Consider the following 21,151-nt stretch of genomic DNA (forward strand, 5'->3'; position numbering starts at 1 on the left):
AGCTAATAAAACTGAGCACTTTTCTGTGCCAGGTGCTGTGCTAAACAGTTTACTGTGTATTAAATCATAGAGTAGTGTGCTTGAGAAAGTAGGTAATAAAACAAATCTTAATTAGCATCCTCCTTCATTTGAGTAATTAAATAAGAGGTGTTTTTTTTTCTTATTTGCCTCTCTGTGTATATTGCCTTTCAGTGTGTGATGAGCATAAGGAATTCAAGGACGTCAAACTCTTCTATCGCTTTAGAAAGGATGATGGCACCTTCCCATTGGACAACGAAGTGAAGGCCTTCGTGAGAGGACAGAGGCTGTATGAGAAGTATGTTCTGTAATCTTGTAGTGAGAAGCAGGGCTATTTCAGTCTTTTATCATTTTGACTTCAGCCTGGCTCTTCCATGTGGAATGATTACATAACTGTTCCTTTTTTTTTTTTTTTTTTTTTTTTGTGTTACGCGGGCCTCTCACTGCTGTGGCCTCTCCCGTTGCGGAGCACAGGCTCTGGATGCGCAGGCTCACAGGCCCAGCTGCTCTGCGGCATGTGAGATCTTCCCGGACCGGGGCACGAACCTGTGTCCCCTGCATCGGCAGGCGGACTCTCAACCACTGCGCCACCAGGGAAGCCCATAGCTGTTCCTTTTAATATGATAAAACTCTATCACTCACTTGCTTTTCTCTTTACCAGAAATTAAGTTGAGTTCATAAGATTCTTAATAAAGAATTTATTTAAATAGTATTTTCTACATTTAAGTCGATTTAACAAAACTCCAGAAGTGAAAACAGAAGGTCAGCACTTAATGTTTGCCATCAAGTGATGCAGTTGCCAGTTCTCTTAAGTATTTTAAGTATCTTCTAGTATATAAACTTAGAAGTTTAGTCTTTTAAATGGCTAGAGAAGCAGTGTTAAGTACAGGGGAAGTTCAAGTTCAGGTCAAGAGACAAATAGTGAGAGAACTTCAGATAGCAGGGTGGTCGAAGAGGAATAATCTCTCAGCTCTTTGTAACAGATGAATATACTGTGGCCCAGGAGTATTTGGTTGGTGGACATGGAATCTCCCAGTTGGTTTGTCTCTGAGCTGGTCTGCTGTTTCCGTGGTCCCTTTCTCACCCTACCTTCCTTTTTTCAGGGCAACCATTCGAGAAAGGAGTGCAGGGGCAGTGGCACCCTTTCCTTAACTCTGACTGCCTTTCAAAACATGTATTTATAACATAAAAGAGCCTACTCTATAAGTGGGATGGTGCGTGAGGGAGCTGCACCTGGGTGGTCAGATTAAGTAGCGGATGGTTAAGAGCCAGACAGGGTTTGAGTTCTAGCCCCATTACCTTACCTTTGTAAACCTCAGTGTCCTCTTTTATGACATGGGAGTGGGTGATAGCACCTCCCTCCTAGGTGTTGAGTGCTGTCCTGGGAATTAAAAGAATACATTGTGTCGAGTACTTAAATAGTTGGTTCAGTAACTCTGCTATGTTGTCAGACCGCATGGAGGATAGTCATTTCAGATATTAACATGACACTGTTGATGATCCTTGATTCTGTCTGTCCTGTGTTCTACCTCTGTCCCAGTTCTGTTCACTTTGGTTTCTGGAGCTGGCATTAGCCAACCAATTAATGCCCAACATGTACCAGTTCTCCCAGTTCTCTTATTCCTTGCTTTCTATATCAAAGTACAGAAAATCCCTCATCTCCCTGACTCACATGAATTTGAATAGAAGGGGTCCATCAACACCTCCATTTGTTTGCTTGAGTGTGTATATATGTTTTGTTGCTGCTTTCATTTACTTTCTTAGTTCCTTTTGGAAAATTCTAGCAGATGTTAAGTATTTAGATTTCCCTGATGGTCTCTTCAAACTATAAGAATTTATGTTGTCAAAAACATACATGTCATTTCCATGGAAGGAAGCCGGGGGATTCTGTAATACTCTTCCCTAGCTACAGATTATCTCTTGGGATCTGGGTAACCACTTTATGGGAGCAGGGATTAGCAATAATTGAAACGTCTGATAGAGAACTATTCTTTTTTTTTTTTTAAAGATTTTTTGATGTGGACCATTTTTAAAGTCTTTATTGAATTTGTTACAATATTGCTTCTGTTTTGGTTTTTGGGCCCCGGGGCAGGTGGGATCTTAGCTCCCCGACCAGGGATCGAACCCACACCCCCTTGCATTGCAAGGCGAAGTCTTAACCACTAGACCGCCAGGGAAGTCCCTAGAGAACTGTTCTTACTAATGGGATGGATATGATAAGAAAAGTTGAAAAAAAGTTGTTCACACCCTCTAGAAAATACTTACTCCAGCCCTACCTTCTGTTTCTTCTCCCCTTACATCCTATGTGCCATTCACACTAAACTGTGTCTCTAGACCATCCAAGTCTCCTCTCTGCCTTCAGGGCATTTATTAATTCATTAATTATTCAACAAATATTTATTGAGCCCTCACCACCTGCCAGACACAGTTATAGTTATATACTGGAACTGTGCCCTGGACCAAAGATAGACAAAGCCTCTACCCTCATGGACCTTGCATTCTAGTATGTTGTTGTTGTTTGCTGTGCTGGGTCTTCGTTGCTGTGCGCGGGCTTTCTCTAGTTGCCACGAGCAGGGGCTACTCTTTGTTGTGGCACATGGGCTTCTTTTCACTGTGGCATGTGGGCTTCTCTTCATTGCAGTGGTTTCTCTTGTTGCTGAGCATGGGCTCTAGGCACACAGCCTTCAGTAGTTGCAGCATGTGGCCTCCGTAGTTGTGGCACACGGGCTTAGTTGCTCTGCGGCATGTGGGTTCTTCCCAGACCAGGGATCGAACCGATGTCCCCTGCATTGGCAGGCGGATTCTTTTTTTTTGGGCCTCTCACTGCTGTGGCCTCTCCCGCTGCGGAGCACAGGCTCCAGACGCGCAGGCTTAGCAGCCATGGCTCACGGGCCCAGCCGCTCCGCGGCATGTGGGATCTTCCCAGACCAGGGCACGAACCCATGTCCCCTGCATCGGCAGGCGGACTCTCAACCACTGCGCCACCAGGGAAGCCCGGCAGGCGGATTCTTAACCACTGTGCCACCAGGGAAGTCCTTGCATTCTAGTTGAAGAGGCAGACATTAAGAGGAATGTAGTTTAGTATGGGTGATTTTCAGTATAGAAGGAGAAATGCACTCACTGAGGGTGACGAGGTGTTTTAGACGGGGGGACAGGGAAGACGTCCCTGAAGAGGTGGCATTTGAATAAAGTGAGCCTTGTATGTATCTGGTGGAACAGCGTCCAAGGCAGAGGACACAGCAAGGGTAAAAGCTTCGGGTGGGAACATGCTCTACGTAGTTTAGGACAGCAAGGAGGCCAGTGTGTCCAGAGGGCCGGAAGTAAGGGGGAGAGCAGGAGATGAGTTGGGACCAAATCGTGAAGGGCCCTTACCCCCATGATATCGAAAATGTTATTTTAAGTGTGATGGGAGGCCATCAGACAGTAAGGAGTGGTAAAGTGGTGATCTGATGTACATTTTGCATATGCTGTTCCCTCTGTCTAGAAGACTCTTCCTGCCACACTCAGCCCTTTCTCTAGCTCGCTCTGACTCTTCCTGGCTTCGTGTTCAATCTCACCTTTTCTGAGAATCCTTCAGCGTCCCCTTAAGACTGAGTTAGGTGCTGCTACTGTGTGTTTACCCCATGAAAGAACTGTGTTAAACTTTCATCTCGTTTTGTTTATGGCATTAGACTAAGAAACTTAAGGGGAGGGCCTGCTTTATCCTCCTTTGTATTTCTTATGGTTTCACATGTTCCCGGCCAATCGTAGATGGTGAATATTTGCTGAAAAGGATGACGAAACTTTCTGATCCCTGGACGAGTTGATCAATATTGCTGTACTTTTTCTGTGTGCAGTTGGCTTTCTAGTCATTAACGTTCAGTGTCTCAATTCCAAGTAAATTTATTTCTTCAAACTGCTTGTAAAATTAACACTAGGAGAAGTAATTTCGTAAGTACTGAACTTGCGTGACCTAACTGCCACCTCACAAATCTTGGCCCCTACCTTTGGTTGCTAGAACATGCGTGGAACAAACTTCAGGGCCTTTGGAATTGATAGCTCAGTTTACCTGTTTGATCAATTTTGTTTGGTATATACACTTATCTATATTTTTAATGCATTTTCCTTGTTTCTCTGGCCATTTTTTCCATGAATCTCAGCATGTACTATTATTTCGTAAGTCTTGGATACTTAAAAAAAATAACATTAAGAAATGAATAGCTAATTTTGTTCATAGCTCATCTTTTCAAGGACTTTATTTTAGAACTGACTTTCTTCCCCTCTATTATTTTAGCTGGAACCCTTGTTTAGGACAGCTCTAATATTAGTGAAAGAAGGTCTTACAAAAGATATATTATTCCTTTAGTTGTTTTCCTTTTAAGATAATAACAATAGATACTATTTGTCGATTGCTAGCTATATATCAGACATCCTGACTAATCTATTTTATTTAATCATCATATCAACCCCTAGATAGATGCTTTCATTGTTCCCATTTTATGGATGAGAAAAAAGTTGCAAGGAGAGGTTCAATGTCTTACCCAAGGTCACCTCATTCGTTTAAAAAAAAAAAACAACCAGCTGGGACTTGAACCTAGAGCCCAAACTTACTGTTACTAGGCTATGACTACATCTCTTCTGTTGCCTTCAATGGAGATTAAATGAATGAAACCAGTGTTTACTTCAAAAATGTAACATGGAGTTTGTGAATATCTGGGTATGAGATTTGCTATAAAAATTTACTGAAAATATTCCAGGATTATAAAGTAGACTTTGGAAAAGGGGGGTAAAATGATTCTCCTTCACAGTAAATCTATGTGGTGTTCTGTAAATATGATAAAAAAACAACAGGGACTTTTATTTGTACATTAAGCTTCTCAAAGCACTGCCATTAGATTATTTTATCTGAACCTCCTGAACAGAGTAATAATAGAGTAGTAAATAATAACAGTAATGATAATAGTGATAACGTAGTAAATAATTATGTAATATAGATGGGGCATTACGTTATTGTCCCAGAAGGAGGGGAATCTGGGATCCAGAACAGTTAAGTCACTTCTGCGTCCTGGTGCTACAGCTTGAGGCGGACAGGAGATGCCTGAACCCAGGGTGACAGGTGTGCAGGCCGTGCTTTCCCCAGCCTCCCATCCAGCCCTAAGGGCCTGGTTCTGTTGTCAGTATTTCCTTTTTGCTCTCCTCTGGCTTGTTTGTTCTGTGTTATTTATAGGCCTTTGTGAAACTTGGTGGTTTCTGGCTGGGGTTTTGCTGAGACGTACTAATTTGGGGGCACCTTGGCTTTCTAACCGCTGGTGGTGTTTCTCAGTCGGCTATTTTGTAGGACAAATCTGCGTCTCAGGACTAAAAGTCAGTGACTCTGTGTGTTGCCTTTTAGTGTCTACGTCACTTCCGTTACCTTAACTCAGAGGTACTCCAGCGAATGCTAGTTAAGGAGCAGAAGCTGACTTTTTCAAGTTGTCCCAATGCGAGGAACATTATAGGGGAGCAGGTGACATGAGGCCTCTCTCTCACAGTAAGTGGCAGAGGGTGTGGGTTTTGGACTTGCATGGTCCTGGTCGTCAATCCCAGCCTCACAACTTGCTCACTCCGTGACCTTGAGTAGGCTTTGAACCTCTCTGACCTGTAGTCTTAAATGGAGATAAGTGGGGGACCCACTTGGAAAGGCTGTTGGAAGGATTAAATGAAATCCAGTCTGTACAGTGCTTGGCATAGAGTTGAGAGCCCACGAAATCTGAGCTGCTATTAGACTAGTAAATCATAATATAAATAAATGACATTTGTTTTTCTTGTTTTATGATAGTATTTTAAGATACAGCCTTTATCAGGAGTTTCTCCCTCCAGCCACCAGCAGTCTGTTTCTGTTTCTGGAGTGTATACCTGGTTGAAGAATTAAAGTGCCTGTATGCCATTAGATCTCTTTGAGTTCCCACTGCTTCCTTTATATTCTGTATTTCATAGAACTGAAGAGAAATATTAGGGGAGAACTATATACAAAGGGGAAAAGCCCTTTTGTGTGTTTTATCTTATCAGAGGTTTCTCTACCATATACCCCTGGGAGCTTTTTCCTGTTCCCTCGGGGAGGCTGGCACAATAAATATTTGTTGAATAAACAAAGGATTCTACATGCTGTGATTGCTACAAGCTGCTGAGCTGGTACCATGAAAAAGCTAAAGAGAGCTTGCTTTTCATGGTAAGCGACAGGAGTCAGAGGTGTACCTTGTCTTGCCTTTTTAGAGTTTACAAAGCATCTTGTCCTTTAACCTGCTTGATGCTCTGTACAGCTCTGAGTTACACCCAGTAGGCACAATAAATCCCATTGCAGAGATGGGGCACCTGAGCTAGAAAGAGGCTTAATGGCTGGTGTAACCTGAGAACATGGAGCTGGAGTTTAAAAAAAAAAAAAAAAGCCTTCAAGTTTTTGTCTCTGTCTTATTGCATTTGCAGTATAGAAGTGCTTTCCAAACCGGGATCCTGAGTTCTGCAAATTGATTCAAGTTTTATGTTCAAACTATATCTTAATTATTTTGCAAACTGTAATAAAAATACTTTCTAATATGTTATATACAGCTTTGCACAGTTTGCTTGTGCTTCCCAGTTAATTAGTGGTTTTACAGGAATCTTGGAGTAAATATTTCCTTCTTGGATGATTTGAAGGGCGTGCTAAAATTGCAGTGTAAGTAGAATAAAAGTTGTTACCTTTTGCAGCTATGTAGTCTGGGTGACAAGGCATGAGTTTTGATACTGTGTTAACTCACGTTGAGAACTGTCAAGAGTCTTGAGATTTTTATCTTACTTGCAAGCTAACGGGTTTGCCTGCCACCATTTCATGGACGCAGGTAGGAGACCCCTGGGTTGGGAGACAAAGAACAATTTGTTGCTCTCGGCAGTAGCCGTAGGCAGAGCATCATCATTTTCTTGACAGGTCCTCCAAGGCTTAGCTCCCAAACAACAGCACAATGAGGTGCAGATGACACCTGCCAGGGTTGGGTTACGGAAGAGGAACCCCAGGCTCGAGGAACCTTTTGAAACGGTCTTCAAGCAAACCTGCTTTCTGACTCAGAAGGAGAAATTATCTTTATCTTCCCGGTCTGTTCATTATGCAGACATTCTTGAAAAGATGGTGAGAGGCGCTGAAGGGACAGTGGAGGAGGCCTGAAGATGCTGATGATATTGGTGAAAGGAGCAACCACAGGACATTATTGATGCTTATTAGATACCATGCCCTTTACATGTGTTTTCTTATTCAAGCCTCATTCTACGCCAATGAGATAAAAAATGTGATTCTCCCTTTGGCAAATAAGGAAATCGAGGCTAGAGTGGTAAATGAACTTGCCTACCTTCACATAGCCAGAAATCAGTGGTGGGGTGTTGGGGGAGCATTTCAAACCGTGGTCTCCAGCTCCAGAGCACGTGAGCCCACGTGTAACTCCTTTTCAGTCTGCGGCTTCTAATTCACAAAGTTTCTACAGCTTCTATCCAAGGAGGCTGTAGCAGGAATGAATACCACTAAACAATATTAAACAATATGCAGCTTGTAGATTTTTAAATGGGCCTGAAAGGGACTTTGTGCTCCCAGTGCAGGGGGCACGGGTTCGATCCCTGGTCAGGGAACCAAGATCCCGCATGCCGCATGGTGTGGCCAAAAAATAAATAAATGAACAAATAAATAAATGGACCTGAAAAAAGTGTTCATCTCCTGGTTTCTACTAAGTCCTTGAGTCTGGTTTTGGAAATCACATCATTCTTTACTGCTTCTTGGCAATGCCACGCTTTCCCTCCGTATAATAAATATATGGCGATAATATTAGAGCTTTGTTAACATACAGCACAGGCAGCAGGCCAGCTGTGCTTGTCAGAAGTCGTCAGCCCTAGATTGTCATGTACAGATTTCTAGCTCTGGTTGATTTTTCAGAAATGACTTGATTTAGAGGTAGACACCTGTTGTTGCTTCAGCAGTAGACGTGATTCCTCGACAGGGATTGGTTGCCGGTCATTTCTGCCAGGTTCTCCTGATCTTGTGTAATTGCAGGGCGACGAACCAAGTCTCTGTAACATCGATTTTGCCGATCAATCTCTGTAGTTACTTTTCAACTTGGTAGAATGGAAAAACCATTTAAGATTTCTGCGGGTGGAGAAGCGTGTGTCAGAGTTCTTCTCCTGCCACTTATCGAGACATTCAACCTGTCCGAGTCTTGTTTTCATCCGTAAAATTGAAATTGGAAGAACAGACATAGCTCACAAACTTGTCATGAAGACTAAATGAGATAAAGTTCAGTGGAGTCTCACCTCATACAGGACGTGTTGTGTTTCCAATATGTGAGGAAAAATGCACATCGTCCAAAGTATCCTTGTGTGACCCAGGTTGCATTAAAAAAAAAAAAAACACATGCCTTTATATGCGAGAATTAGATTCTGCATGGTCAGATGCCCAGCCTGTATGCAGGACATTTCTGTTTGTCCTCCAGATCATTCTCTACCCTTTTCCCACCTTTCGTGTGCTCCAGGAGGCTGACTTACATGGCCTGAGTCAACAGGCTCCATTGCCATTGGCTGGGTCAGTGGGAGGCACTAGCAGGAAGTAGGTAGAAGGGAGGAGAGTAAGGTCAGAGTACTTATTTCTCTGCTTGCTCCCTGCTCTTGAAGGCCACAGGTCCCATCAGGCAGCCCTCTTCTTAACATCTATCCTCTTTAGGCTCTGGAAACTGCCCTCTCTCCATAATCCTGAGGCCTGGAGTTGTTAATGATCACAGACTGCTAGTCTGGACCTTTGCCATCTCTTTTAGTTTCCCTTAACCCTGCCCATAGCTTTAGTAGTTCTTTTATGCTAGACTACCTCTTATTAGCCCATTTGTACATTTTTGTAGTTTCCTGCTAGGGGACCCTGATTGACAGAGCCTGTGAGACCCACCTGGGATCTGAAATGAGTTGTCTCCTATCTCCGTGAATGGACAGGCATGAGGAATTGCCCACATTCTATCAATGGAAAAGTCACTTGCTCTTTCTGTTTTTTTCTGAGTCTGTACCATGCATGATGTGATGGTTGGAATTAGCACAGGGTACTCTCACTGTTTATGAGTATGGAGTATGGTTGGATTATAATGAATTTCTTTGGCTCCCTTTCTGACCCTCATCAACCTGAGTTCTAGCCCGGCAACCACATTTCTCCAAGGTGATTGTACTTGATGTTTCAGTCTCTCTAGCTTGACTAGAAGCTCTTTGAGGTTATGGACCTTGAGGTCGCACACAACTTTAGAGCCTCGATGTCCAGTACATAGCATATACTGAATAAATGTTTGTTGAAGAGATGAATAGATAAATGAACGCATGGTCATCCTTACTTAGGAAAGAAGTCAGTGGACAGCCTCTTTCTTTCCTAACCTTGGCATGTTCAAATTGGACTAAAACCAGGAGTAGATATTTGCTATTCTAAGATCACTCTATTCGTATTTACTCATTGTAGGTTCTGATCACAGACATTCAAAGAGAAAGAATAATAATCATAGCCATCATTTCCTGAGGACTTCTATGCATTAGGCATCATTCTAAATATTTTCCACATATTATTTTATTTAATTCTTCCTGTACTTCTAAGAGGGAGAGATTTCTCCCATCAATTTACAGGGAAGGAAAGCAAATTTGAGGTGGGCTAAGTAACATGCTTTAAGCCTCCAGTTGAGTGAACCTGTAGAAATGGCATAATGTCTCTCTCCCGTATGCTTTGAATCCAACAACTCTAGTTCACTTCAAGTGTCAGTTTATTCCATCTGGAAGAGATGAAGAACTCAGAGTCTTTCCTAGAGGAAATGGCTCTTGTGTGTTTTTAAGTGTTGAGATTCTAGAGTGAATGGATCTAAGGTGGGTGGGGCAGGGTGTGGCGATGCCAAGCATTCTGCAACAAAGGGGAAGAAGAACACACGGGGAGTAGGAGAGAAGGAAGGACCTCCTGGGAGGAGAGACACTTATAAAAGTAGACCTTCTAGGAGCGATACCAGGGGAAGGCTTGACTCGTTGGGGTTTGTAAAGTTGGAGGTTATTCCTCCATTATTAGAAGCTTTGTGTGGAGGCTCCTTGGGTAGGTGGCTTTGTCTTTTAATGCAGAGATGATTCCAAGAGGTATACAATTAGTCCCCCACATATACAAACGAGTTCTGTCCCAAGAGCACGTTCGTAAGTCCAACAAAGTTAGCCTAGGTACCCAACTAACACAATCGGCTCTATAGTACTGTACTGTAATAGGTTTATAATACTTTTCACACTAGTAATACTTAAAAAACAAACACACACACAAAATAAAGAAAACATTTTTAATCTTATAGTACAGTACCTTGAAAAGTACTGTAGTACGGTAGAACAGCTGGCATACAGGGGCTGGCATCGAGTGAACAGGCAGGAAGAGTTACTGACTGGAGGAGGGAGAGGAGGTGGGAGATGGTAGAGCTGAAGGATCCTCAGCAATAGGAGACAGAGGGCAAGCTGCAACGTCACTCACGCCTGATGTTGATGGAACACACGTTCACGTCTTTGAAAGTTCGCAGCTTGAAGGTTCGTATGCAGGGGACTTGCTGTAGTTGCTATGTTGTTTTTCTTTCTTTGTTTGCTAAATGAAAACGTCCTTGCTGAACCACAGTCTCTTCACACAGAGCTGGGAAGTGTAAACAATGGCCTTGTTCTACCAAATCTACAGAAAGCGTTTATTAATTTTAGAGGCCCTAACAAAAGAGTCTTTCAGACCAGAAGGAAAGAAAATCAGATAACATTTTAAACTTTATTGAAGTTAAATATGTAGTCAAACTTTAACTATAAAGTTAAATGTACTGAAGTATAGTATATCATTATATACAGCACACATATCATAAGTGTGCAGCTCTCTCAGTGTTCACAAACTGAACACACTTATGGAACAACCACCCAAATGATATTTTTTATAAAAGTGTCCTCTGTATTCTACCATGATTCAATCTCCTAAATAAAAGTAACTTTTGCCTCCGTGTTAGCATTCTCTAGAGTATAAAATTTCCTTTTAAGTAATTAAACTTTGGTTTTTCTATGTTTCACCTGTCACCTCCTCTCCCCAGGTGCTTGGAATTGGTTCTTCTGGCTGGTTGGGACTATCGTCCAACCTGACAAGGATTGATAAGAGTTGATAAGGGTCAATTCTCAGGGGTGTGTGTGTGTGTGTGTGTGTATATATCATTTGTTCACTGCTGCTTTGTGCCAGACAGTACGCTAGATGCTTTACACAGATTGCCCCTAATTTTCACAACCCCACTGAGGTAAGCATTACCTTCATTACCTAAGAGAAGAAACTCAGAGGATCATAGAGCCCAACCCCAGCTTGGAAATCACAGTTCAGAGATTGAAAGCTAGGACTCCCTCCCCTTGCCACTGTCACCCTGGAACTGTTTGTACTGATGGGAAAGAGCAGAGGAGAAGAAAATCATCCAGATCAGTCCCAGATTGCTTTTGCATGGCACGGGGATATTGTTTTGTATTCATTATATCAATATTTCCTACCTGCGCTAGGACAGATAGATTCAGAAAGACTGTGAAGTCTCTCCTTGCCATCACATTTCACTCTTCAGACCATGCCCTTCCCTCTAGTGCATGCTAAGAGATGGCTGAGAGGCTGTTAGCATCTCCGTGAGCACCAGTGGCTCCAGCTTGCTGAGTGTTTCTTTATCCCATTACTCCTAGACTGAGGTTAGTGATTGGTCCTTTGCCACCGATGACTCCCTGCCGGTTTCTAGCAGATGGGTGAAATCAGAGTGTACGAGAGCAGTTTCAAGCTTTCAAGAAGTTTGGTAACTTTGCTTCCTCCTGGTCTTCCAGAGAGTAGGAACTTTGACTTATTCTTTGTATTCTAGTGACCAGTGCAGGGTGGGGTATCCAGTAAGTGCTGATACATTTTTTGAGCTGAAAACACAATTGTCATAATGGAAAGTGAAAAGGTGACCATCACACGAAAGGATCACTGTGCTGTCATCTTTGTTACCTCCATTGGCAATCCAGAGCTCAGAATTCATCCACTCTATCACCTATAGGATCAGAACCTTTCTGGCCTAATGGCGTCCCATTGCCCCTGCTTATCTCCTTCTGCTTTGCCACCTACTCCCACCACCACCCGCATCGTGCTGCTACTTAACATTGAACTGCTTGTCCTGATCTCTCTTCATACTGTACATCTGTACTTGCTTCTCCTTGATCCTGTATCCTCTCACTGTCTCTTTTTTTTTAAATTTTTAAAAAATTTATTTTTATTTATTTGTTTTTGGCTGCGTTGGGTCTTCGTTGCTGCACAGGGGCTTTCTCTATTAGCATCGAGCAGGGGCGTCTCTTTGTTGTAGTGCCCGGGCTTCTCATTGTGGTGGCTTCTCTTGTTGTGGAGCACAGGCTCTAGGCGCACGGGATTCAGTAGTTGTGGCTTGCAGGCTCAGTAGTTGTGGCACACGGGCTTATTTGCTCCACGGCATGTGAGATCTTCCCAGACCAGGGCTTAAACCAGTGTGTCCTGCATTGGCAGGCAGATTCTTAACCACTTCGCTACCAGGGAAGTCCCCCTCTTACTGTCTGTTAAGGTCAACTCCTGTTTCGTCAAACAGGAGTTGACCTTAAGAGACTCAGGTAGACTTGGGTATTTTCTTCCTTACTTTCCTTTCATTCTATGGTAGACTTGTATATTTTCTTCCTTACTTTCCTTTCATTCTATATATACTTAGAGTTATAAGTATCGTAGCATTTATCTACCTTGCCCATAGGTTTTTTTTTTTAATATTTTATTTACTTATTTGTTTGGCTGCGCCAGGTCTTGGTTGTGGCATGTGGGATCTTCATTGCAGCATGCGAGCTCTTAGTTGCAGCATGCATGCGGGCTCTAGTTCCCTGACCAGGGATCTAACCCAGGCCCCCTGCATTGGTAGCACGGAGTCTTAACCACTGGACCACCAGGGAAGTCCCACCCATAGGTTTTTGTTTTTTGGTTTTTGGGGTTTTTTTGGCGGTATGCGGGCCTCTCACTGTTGGGGCCTCTCCCGTTACGGAGCACAGTCTCCGGACACGCGGGCTCAGTGGCCATGGCTCACGGGGCCAGCCGCTCCGCGGTATGTGGGATCTTCCCGGACCGGGGCATGAACCCGCGTCGCCTGCATCGGCAGGCGGACTCTCAACCACTGCGCCACCAGGGAAGCCCTCACCCATAGGTTTTTAATGTTTGCTTCCCACTGGATGGTAAGCAGGTTAAGGACAAAGTCCATGTCTTTTCATTTCTGCATCTCCTAGGATAGAGAAGATGCTCAGTAAATATTTATTGAATTAATGAATGAATAAATGAAATGTCCAAAGTAGTGATTTTTTAATAGCTTTATTGAGATAGAATTGGGTCAATACCATACAATTGACCCATTTAAAGTGTACAATTTAATTCTTTTTAGTATATTCACAGACATTTGCAACCATCACCAGAATTTTAGAAAATTTTTGTCACCTTCGAAAGAAACCCTGTACCTCTTAGCTATCACTCTCTATTTTGCCATTCGTCCCTAAGCAATCACTGATTTACTTTCTGTCTCCATAGATTTCCCTGTTTTGAACATTTCACATGAATGGAATGATATAATTTATGGTCTTGTGTGATTGGCCTCTTTCGTTTAGTATAATGTTTCCAAGGGTTGTCCAGGTTGTAGTGTGTTTCAGTACTTCATTCCTTTTTATAGCCCAATATTGCTCCATTGTATGGATATATGACATTTTCAACTCCATCAGTTGATAGATATTTGGGTTATTTATACTTTTTGACAATAATGTATAATGCTGCCAGGACATTTGTGTACAAGTTTTTCTGTGGACATAGGTTGTCATTTCTCCTGGCCATATACCTAGGATTAGAATGGCTGGATCACATTGTAAGTTTGTGTTTAATGGTTTGAGGAACTGAGAGAGTATTTTCTGAATCGACTGTACCATGTTACATTCCCACCAACAAGCTTCCAGTTTCTCCACATCCTTACCTACAGTTGCTATTATCTGACTCTTTGATTTTAGCCAACTAGTAGGTGTGAAGTGGTATCTCAGTATGTTTTTTGTTTTTTTTTGTTTTTTTTGCGGTACTCGGGCCTCTCACTGTTGTGGCCTCTCCCGTTGCGGAGCACAGGCTCGGGACACGCAGGCTCAGTGGCCATGGCTCACGGGCCCAGCCGCTCCATGGCATGTGGGATCCTCGCAGACCGGGGCATGAACCCGTGTCCCCTGCATCGGCAGGTGGACTCTCAACCACTGCGCCACCAGGGAAGCCCCGGAGCACATTCTTCAGTGGCTTTCTGAGAAAGAATGTTTGGGAGGTAAATATGTGATAATATCTTTAATTTGTTTTCTCACTGGGTTGGTCCTTTGATTGTGGTGGTCTGAGGTAGCAGTCATTTTCCCTCAGCAGTTTTCAGGGTTGCTAGTGAGAAGTCTTAGGCCATTCTCGTTCGCTTTCTTTTATGTGTGAACTATTTCTTTTTGCTGGAAACTTTCTTTTTCTTTTTTTTTTTTGCGGTACGCGGGCCTCTCACTGCCGTGGCCTCTCCCGTTGCGGAGCACAGGCTCCGGACGTGCAGGCTCAGTGGCCATGGCTCACGGGCCCGGCCGCTCCGCGGCATGTGGGATCTTCCCAGACCGGGGCACGAACCCGCGTCCCCTGCATTGGCAGGCGGACTCTCAACCACTGCGCCACCAGGGAAGCCCCTCGGTGTGGTTTTGATTTGCAGTTGCTTGATGACTGATGATGCTTAGCATCTTTCCATGTGCTTATTGGCCGTTTGTATATCTTCTTTGATCTGTTGAGATCATTTGTCCACTTCTAAACTGGGTTGTCTTCTTATTTAAGTGTTCTTTATATATTCCAGATGCAAATCCATTATCAGACATATGATTTGCCTTTTCTCCCATTTATTGCGTTGTCTTTTCACTTTCTTGCTGGTGTCTTTGAAGCATAAAAGTTTTACATTTTAATGTAGTTTAATTTATCTATTTTTCCTTTTTTTTCTTGTGCTTTTGGTGTCATATCTAGGAATCCTTTGCCAAATTCAAGGTCACGAAGATTTATCCTTATGTTTTCTTGTCAAAGTTTTATGGCTTTAGCTCTTACATTTAGGTCTTTAATATATTATGAGTTATTTTTTTGTATAGGGTTTGAGGTAAGGGTCCAACTTCATTCTTTTACATGTGGTTCTCTAATTATCCCAGAACCATTTGTTGAAAAGACTATTATCTCCCCCATTAGATGGCCTTGGCACCCTTGTTAAAATCAGTTGGTCATAGATGTATCAAAGCAGTGGTTTTTAAATCTGTTTTAAGAGAGGGAGTCTTAGGATTGTACAATGTAAGACCTTGGTTGAAAAAAAAGAGGAAAGACTGTTTCCCATTCTTTTTCATGTAACTTCCACAAATACGCAGGATAAAGTGGTCCTTCTGTCACCTAGCCTGTTAACCTGCAGAAAAGTAGTCCCTACTTGTCACTGTGTTCAGTTTTTTATCATTTTTTCTTACCTCTTTAAAGTATGTTCATTTTATTTTCCCTTGTTGGTATCATCTTTAATTTTTCTTAATTACTTCATCTTACCCCTCCTAACCTTCTTTCTTTACCTCCTTTTTTTTTCCCCTTTGTTTTTGGCAGCAAATCCTTCTATTTTCTAATAATTATGGAAGCATCCAAAATAAATAATAACCATTCCCTTAAAAGGAGCCTTTATAATGTTTGAGAACCCAGCTTCCCTTGACAGTTGTTTGAAAGGGTTCACAGAGGTTTGAATTGTTTTGAATTCAGTGCAGAAGTGCTTGGTTTCTCTCCCTCTTGTGTAATTTTATGGTTATGAAACCGTAGCTGAATGTAGCCTTTTAGGACAACCATGGCCTTGGAATCCACACTCAGCTTCTATCTAAAGCTGATTCAAGTTCAGTAACAACAGCTGAAATGTTTAATACAACCACACTAAAAAGCTGAAAATGTTTAGCACAACACTAAAAACTGTGGGCAATGTGAAAATTACAACTTAGGTTCCAGCATATCCGTCTCTTCAGAGCATAAAACCAGCACTAAAAAAGTTCTTGCTTTTTTTCCAGCAAATCTAAAATAGCAAGCAAAGAGGAAGGGATTTTAACTTCAAAGACAAATAACACTCTCCATTACTGTTGTTTGGTATTCTTAGTTTCCAGTCAGTTGATTAACAAATATTTATTAAGCACCTAATTTATACTGCCTCCCGGGGCTGTGTTTTCACCAGCATTGAAGGCATGGTGTCTGTCCTTCAGAAGCTTCTAGTTTAGCTGAAGGGGTAAAGATAGTATGTTAAAAATTGAGAGAATATATACAAAACTATGGTACTGGCTCAGAGTTCAAAAAAAAAAGGAGAGATCTGTATGAATTGCTTTTTAGTTGGGATATTTTCAAAGAGAGGTTAGTACTTTAGCCCTTCAAAGCAGAACCCCACTATCTTACTTAGCACCTTTGTGCGAATGAGAAACAGACGCCCTTTTGCCCTTCCCTTCAAGCTCCTACAGTACCTCTCCTCCACAGGGACTGCTCTTGAGGAGTGGGCACTGGATTTTAGACTTCATTTGTCGCTGAAGCGAGGTTCCCTTGTGCAGTGAACAACCTGCACCAGTGTACAAGGAGCGCCTTTTTTTTTTTTTTGAAGAATAGTTTGGATTTCTCCAGGGAAGGGGAGGAGGGAGGATGTAAGGGAAGAAAACCAGTAAGGAAAAAAGATGAGAAAGAGTATGTTCTGTTCAGTGTATGATATGAAGACAACTGAAGGAAGGTGAAAGGTATTTGTTGGCAAAGGGTGTAAAATGCTGTTTTTCTTCCCTTTCCCTCACCTTTTTAAATATATAATAGTTTTACTGACAAATACTAACCAAACAGCTCTCTGTTTACTAGTTCCTAACCAAATTATTATGAAAATTGTATCAATTTATGCCTGTCACATCTATTCTATAGATAATAGCATAGTATTCAAAAATATCAATGCTCATATAAGCATTTCGCCATAATTCATACTTTCTTCCTAATCACACAAGTCAGTGTTACACATTCGAACTGTATTTTGGAAGCATACATCTATATGTATAATTTATACATTGGGAGCAACTTTATTATATTGGGCATTAATATAAGCATTTTGTCAGGGACAAGTCATCTGGTGAAATATAAACTTAACCTTAATATAACTTCTTTATTGAGAACGTTTTTCCCAGTTATAAACATAGTATACTCTCTCTGGGGAATAATTTGAGTAATAGAGAATTCTATTAAGGTGAAAAGAAAAATCATTCAGAAACTGCCCCCAGGGGTAAGTAACTCTTTTAATATTTGGATGAATGAATTTTTAATTTTTAATGGTTATCATGTATATAATTTTATGTTTTGCTTTTCAAAATAATTTATCATTACACTAACGCTTTTTATTTTTTTAAAGCTCTTTAATTTCTAAAGCATCTTTCCGGCCTAATAGCCCATGGGTCATTTTGGCTTCCTCCCTAGCTTGTGCCCTTGTATACCATTCACATATGTTCCCACGTTATATAGGGCCTTCTCAGTTCCTTTGAATGTTTTTTTCAATGCACAAGGAGATTGCTATCAGCTTATTTCTATTCCTGTACTGGCTCCTAAATGTAGCAGTTCCTTCTATTGTGATGCTGCCTTTCCCCTGGGTTAGAGTGAGTCTGGGAAATATGACTCAGATATATATCCAGGAAAGGTTGAACTCAGTCACATGTACAATCAAAATCTGGTGAGTACTTCCAGGAGACGAATATTGTTAATGCCTAACACCTTATAAGGTGTGTGGCTTTATATCATGGTTATAGGCCCACACAGGACCATTTTGACTGAAGATGAATTTGTTCTATAAAAATAAGACTTTCAGAGCATCATCCCCATTTCTCATTACTAATTAAAATGGAATTGTTATTCTTGTCTATAGAAATATGCACAGAATCTTAGTTCATTTTGCCATAAAGAAAGGGGTTTGATCTTATGGCTCCATCTAGAAAATTTTTATCATCATAATCGTTATCATCATCATTATGGCTAAAATGTATTCAGTGTTTAAGGTGTGTTCAACACCACGATTGAAGCGTTTCGTGCCTTATCACACTTAAACTGCATAGCAGCTCCCCAAGTAGGCACTGTCGTTATCTGCAGTTTACACTTGGGGAAGGAGCGTCATGTAGCTAACAGGTATGCAGAGTTAGGAATTGAAGCTACATTCGTCTTTAATTTCATGCTTTTAAACAAGTATAATTCAGGGCAATTGACATGCTGTGACTTCTGAGCCTAAGCAGTTTAAGAAGGCCTGACATGGTTGATCGGTTTTGATAAGAGTCAAAAAGGTAATTCAATGGAGGATGAATAGTCTTTTCAACAAATGATGCTGGGATAACTGGATAGCCGCATACAAGCAAACAGAGTTTGACCCTTGCCTCGTGCCTTCTAGAAAATTTAACTCAAAGTGGATTACAGAGCTAAATGTGAGAACTAAAACTTTGAAACTCTTAGAAGACAACATAAAAGTAAATTTTCATGGGCTTGTGTCAGGCAGTGTTTCTGACATGTGACACCGAAACCACAAGCAGCAAAAGAGAAAAATGGATAAATTGAGTTACATAAAAATTAAAAAGTTTGGGGCTAGCAACAGTACCGTCAAGAAAGTGAGAAAACAGCCCATAGAATGGGAAAAAGTATCTGCAAATCATATGTCTGATTAAGGACTTGCATCAAAGAATATATCCAGAACACTTAAAGTTCAATAGTAAAAAGACAAGTGATCTAGTTTTACAATGCGCAAAAGATCAGAATAGACACTTCTGCAAAGAAGATATATAAATGGACAATAAACACACAAAAACATGCTCAGTATCATTAATCATCAGGGAAATGCAAATCAAAAACACACTCACATACCTCTTCACACCCACCAGGAGGATCCTAATAACAAAGAACAGATGACAAATGCTGGCAAGGATGTGGGGAAATTAGAACTCTCATACTGTACTGGTAGGAATGTAAAGTGGCACAGCCACTTTAGAAAACAGTCTGGCATTTTCGCAAAAGGTTACCATGTGACCCAACAATTCTACTTCTTGGTGTATATCCAAGAGTAAAAAAACATATGTCCACATAAAAAATTTGTATATAAATTTTCAAAGTAACATTACTCATAATAACCTAAAGGAAACAACGCAAATGCCCATCAGCTGATGAATGGATAAACCCAATGTGGAATATTCATACAGTGGAATATTATTTGACAATGAAAAGGAATGAAGTACCAATACATGCTGCAACATGATGAATGTTGAAAGCATTATACTAAATGAAAGAAACCAGTCACACAGGACCACATATTGTATGATTCTATTTATATGAACTGTCTATAAGAGGCAGATTCATAGATGTAGGAGGTAGATTAGTGTTTGCCTAGGGCAGGGGGAATGGGGAAGTGGGGGAAGATTATTAATGGTACAGCATTTCCTTTGGGGTGATAAAGTATTTTAACATGGATGGTAGTGATGGTTGTACAACTTGATGTATATACCAAAAACCATTGCATTTTACATGTTAAATGGGTTAGTTGTCTGGTAAGTGGATATATATTAATAATATTGTATTATTATTAATATCTTAATATATGCTAATAAAAGTGTAAAAAAAATTCTGGCAGCATCTGCTTCATTCTTCTTGAGCTCTGTATCTCAGTGTCCAGGCTGTCTCATGGGAAGGAAAGGCTGTACTGACTTAGGAGCACCGCAGGGCCAGACATCCAGCCCTGGCCCACTGTCTGCCTGCAATTGCATGAGTGATCCCAAGCAAAGGTGATGGGGGAACTGCCCAGTTGAGCCCCAGGCAACCCACAGAATACTAAGATATGATTAAATGGTGGTTGGGCTTTTTAAAAAAAAATTTTTTATTAAAGTATAGTTGATTTACAGTGTTGTATTAGTTTCTGATGTAAAGCAAAGTGATTCAGTTATACAAACATAATAGTTTGCATCTGCTCATCCCAAACTCCCAATCCATCCCTTCCACACTGCCTCCCCTACCCTTGGCAACCACAAGTCTGTTCTCTATGTTTGTGAAGTCTGTTTCTGTTTTGTAAATAAGTTCATTTGTATCATTTGTATTTTAGATTCCACATATAAGTGATATCATAAGGTATTTGTCTTTCTCTTTCTGACTTACTTCACTTAGTATAATGATCTCTAGGTCCATCCATGTTGCTGCAAATGTTATTTTTCTTTTTTTTTAATTGTTTCCTTGTCTTGGCTACTGTAATTAGTGCTGCTAAGAACATAGGGGTGGGACTTCCCTGGTGGTTTAGTGGTTAGGACTCTGTGCTTCCACTGCAGGGCGCCAGGTTGGATCTGTGGTTGGGGAACTAGGATCCCACATGCTGCGCAGTGTGGCCAAAAAGAAAAAAAAAAAGAACATAAGGGTGCATGTATCTTTTTCAATTATACTTTTGTCTGAATATATGCCCAGGAGTTGGATTTCTGGATCTTATGGCAACTCTCTTTTTAGTCTTTTGAGGGACGTCCGTACTGTTTTCCATACTGGCTGCACCAATTTAAATACATTCCCATAAATGTTGGTTGTTTTAAGCCACCAAGTTTTGGGGCAACTTGTTACATAGCAAGAGATCATTGGACCGAGTAGTGAGTCAAATTATTGTTTTAACACTGTGACTACATATTGATACTAAAATCAATCCCAGGCAAGCCTTTGTCCTAAGGAGAAGAATCTGGATAGGAGTAGTATTATGCTTGATTTTAAGGGAAAGTGAAATAAGGAAGAGCTAAGGGTTGTGGAGCATGTTTTAAATAACTAGCTGGGCCGATCCAGGCAGGCCTGCCAACTGGTCTCTTGTCTAAAGCTCACATTGGCAGCAGCAGCTAACCAGCCATTTGTCCAGAGGCCAGGAGTTACTTAGCAGGAGCTCTAGAGGGCTGGCAGGTCATTTTTCTGGTTTCAAGAAGTGACACAAATAAACCGCTATCCACTTGTCCTCCCCACACCCTGAAAGGAAAATTGCTAAGCTGAAAGGGACAGAGTGGTTTGACAACAGAAGTGAAGGCCAGGCGTTTTTTTTTTTTTTTTTTT

General features: G+C 41.4%; 1 protein-coding gene across 2 annotated transcripts in view; it reads left to right on the top strand.

Annotated features, from left to right (window-relative positions):
• DEPTOR (DEP domain containing MTOR interacting protein) overlaps positions 1–21,151 on the top strand; it is a 141,249-nt gene that overhangs the window by 36,972 nt on the left and 83,126 nt on the right. For both annotated transcript variants that reach the window (XM_024741241.1, XM_024741242.1), the window contains exon 3: positions 193–316. In XM_024741241.1, coding sequence (XP_024597009.1) covers positions 193–316 — 124 coding nt within the window. The remainder of the gene's footprint in view (positions 1–192; positions 317–21,151) is intronic.

The sequence above is a fragment of the Neophocaena asiaeorientalis genome, unplaced genomic scaffold (genome assembly GCF_003031525.2).
Source record: "Neophocaena asiaeorientalis asiaeorientalis breed wild unplaced genomic scaffold, Neophocaena_asiaeorientalis_V1.1 scaffold177, whole genome shotgun sequence".
Classification (NCBI taxonomy): Eukaryota; Metazoa; Chordata; class Mammalia; order Artiodactyla; family Phocoenidae; genus Neophocaena; species Neophocaena asiaeorientalis.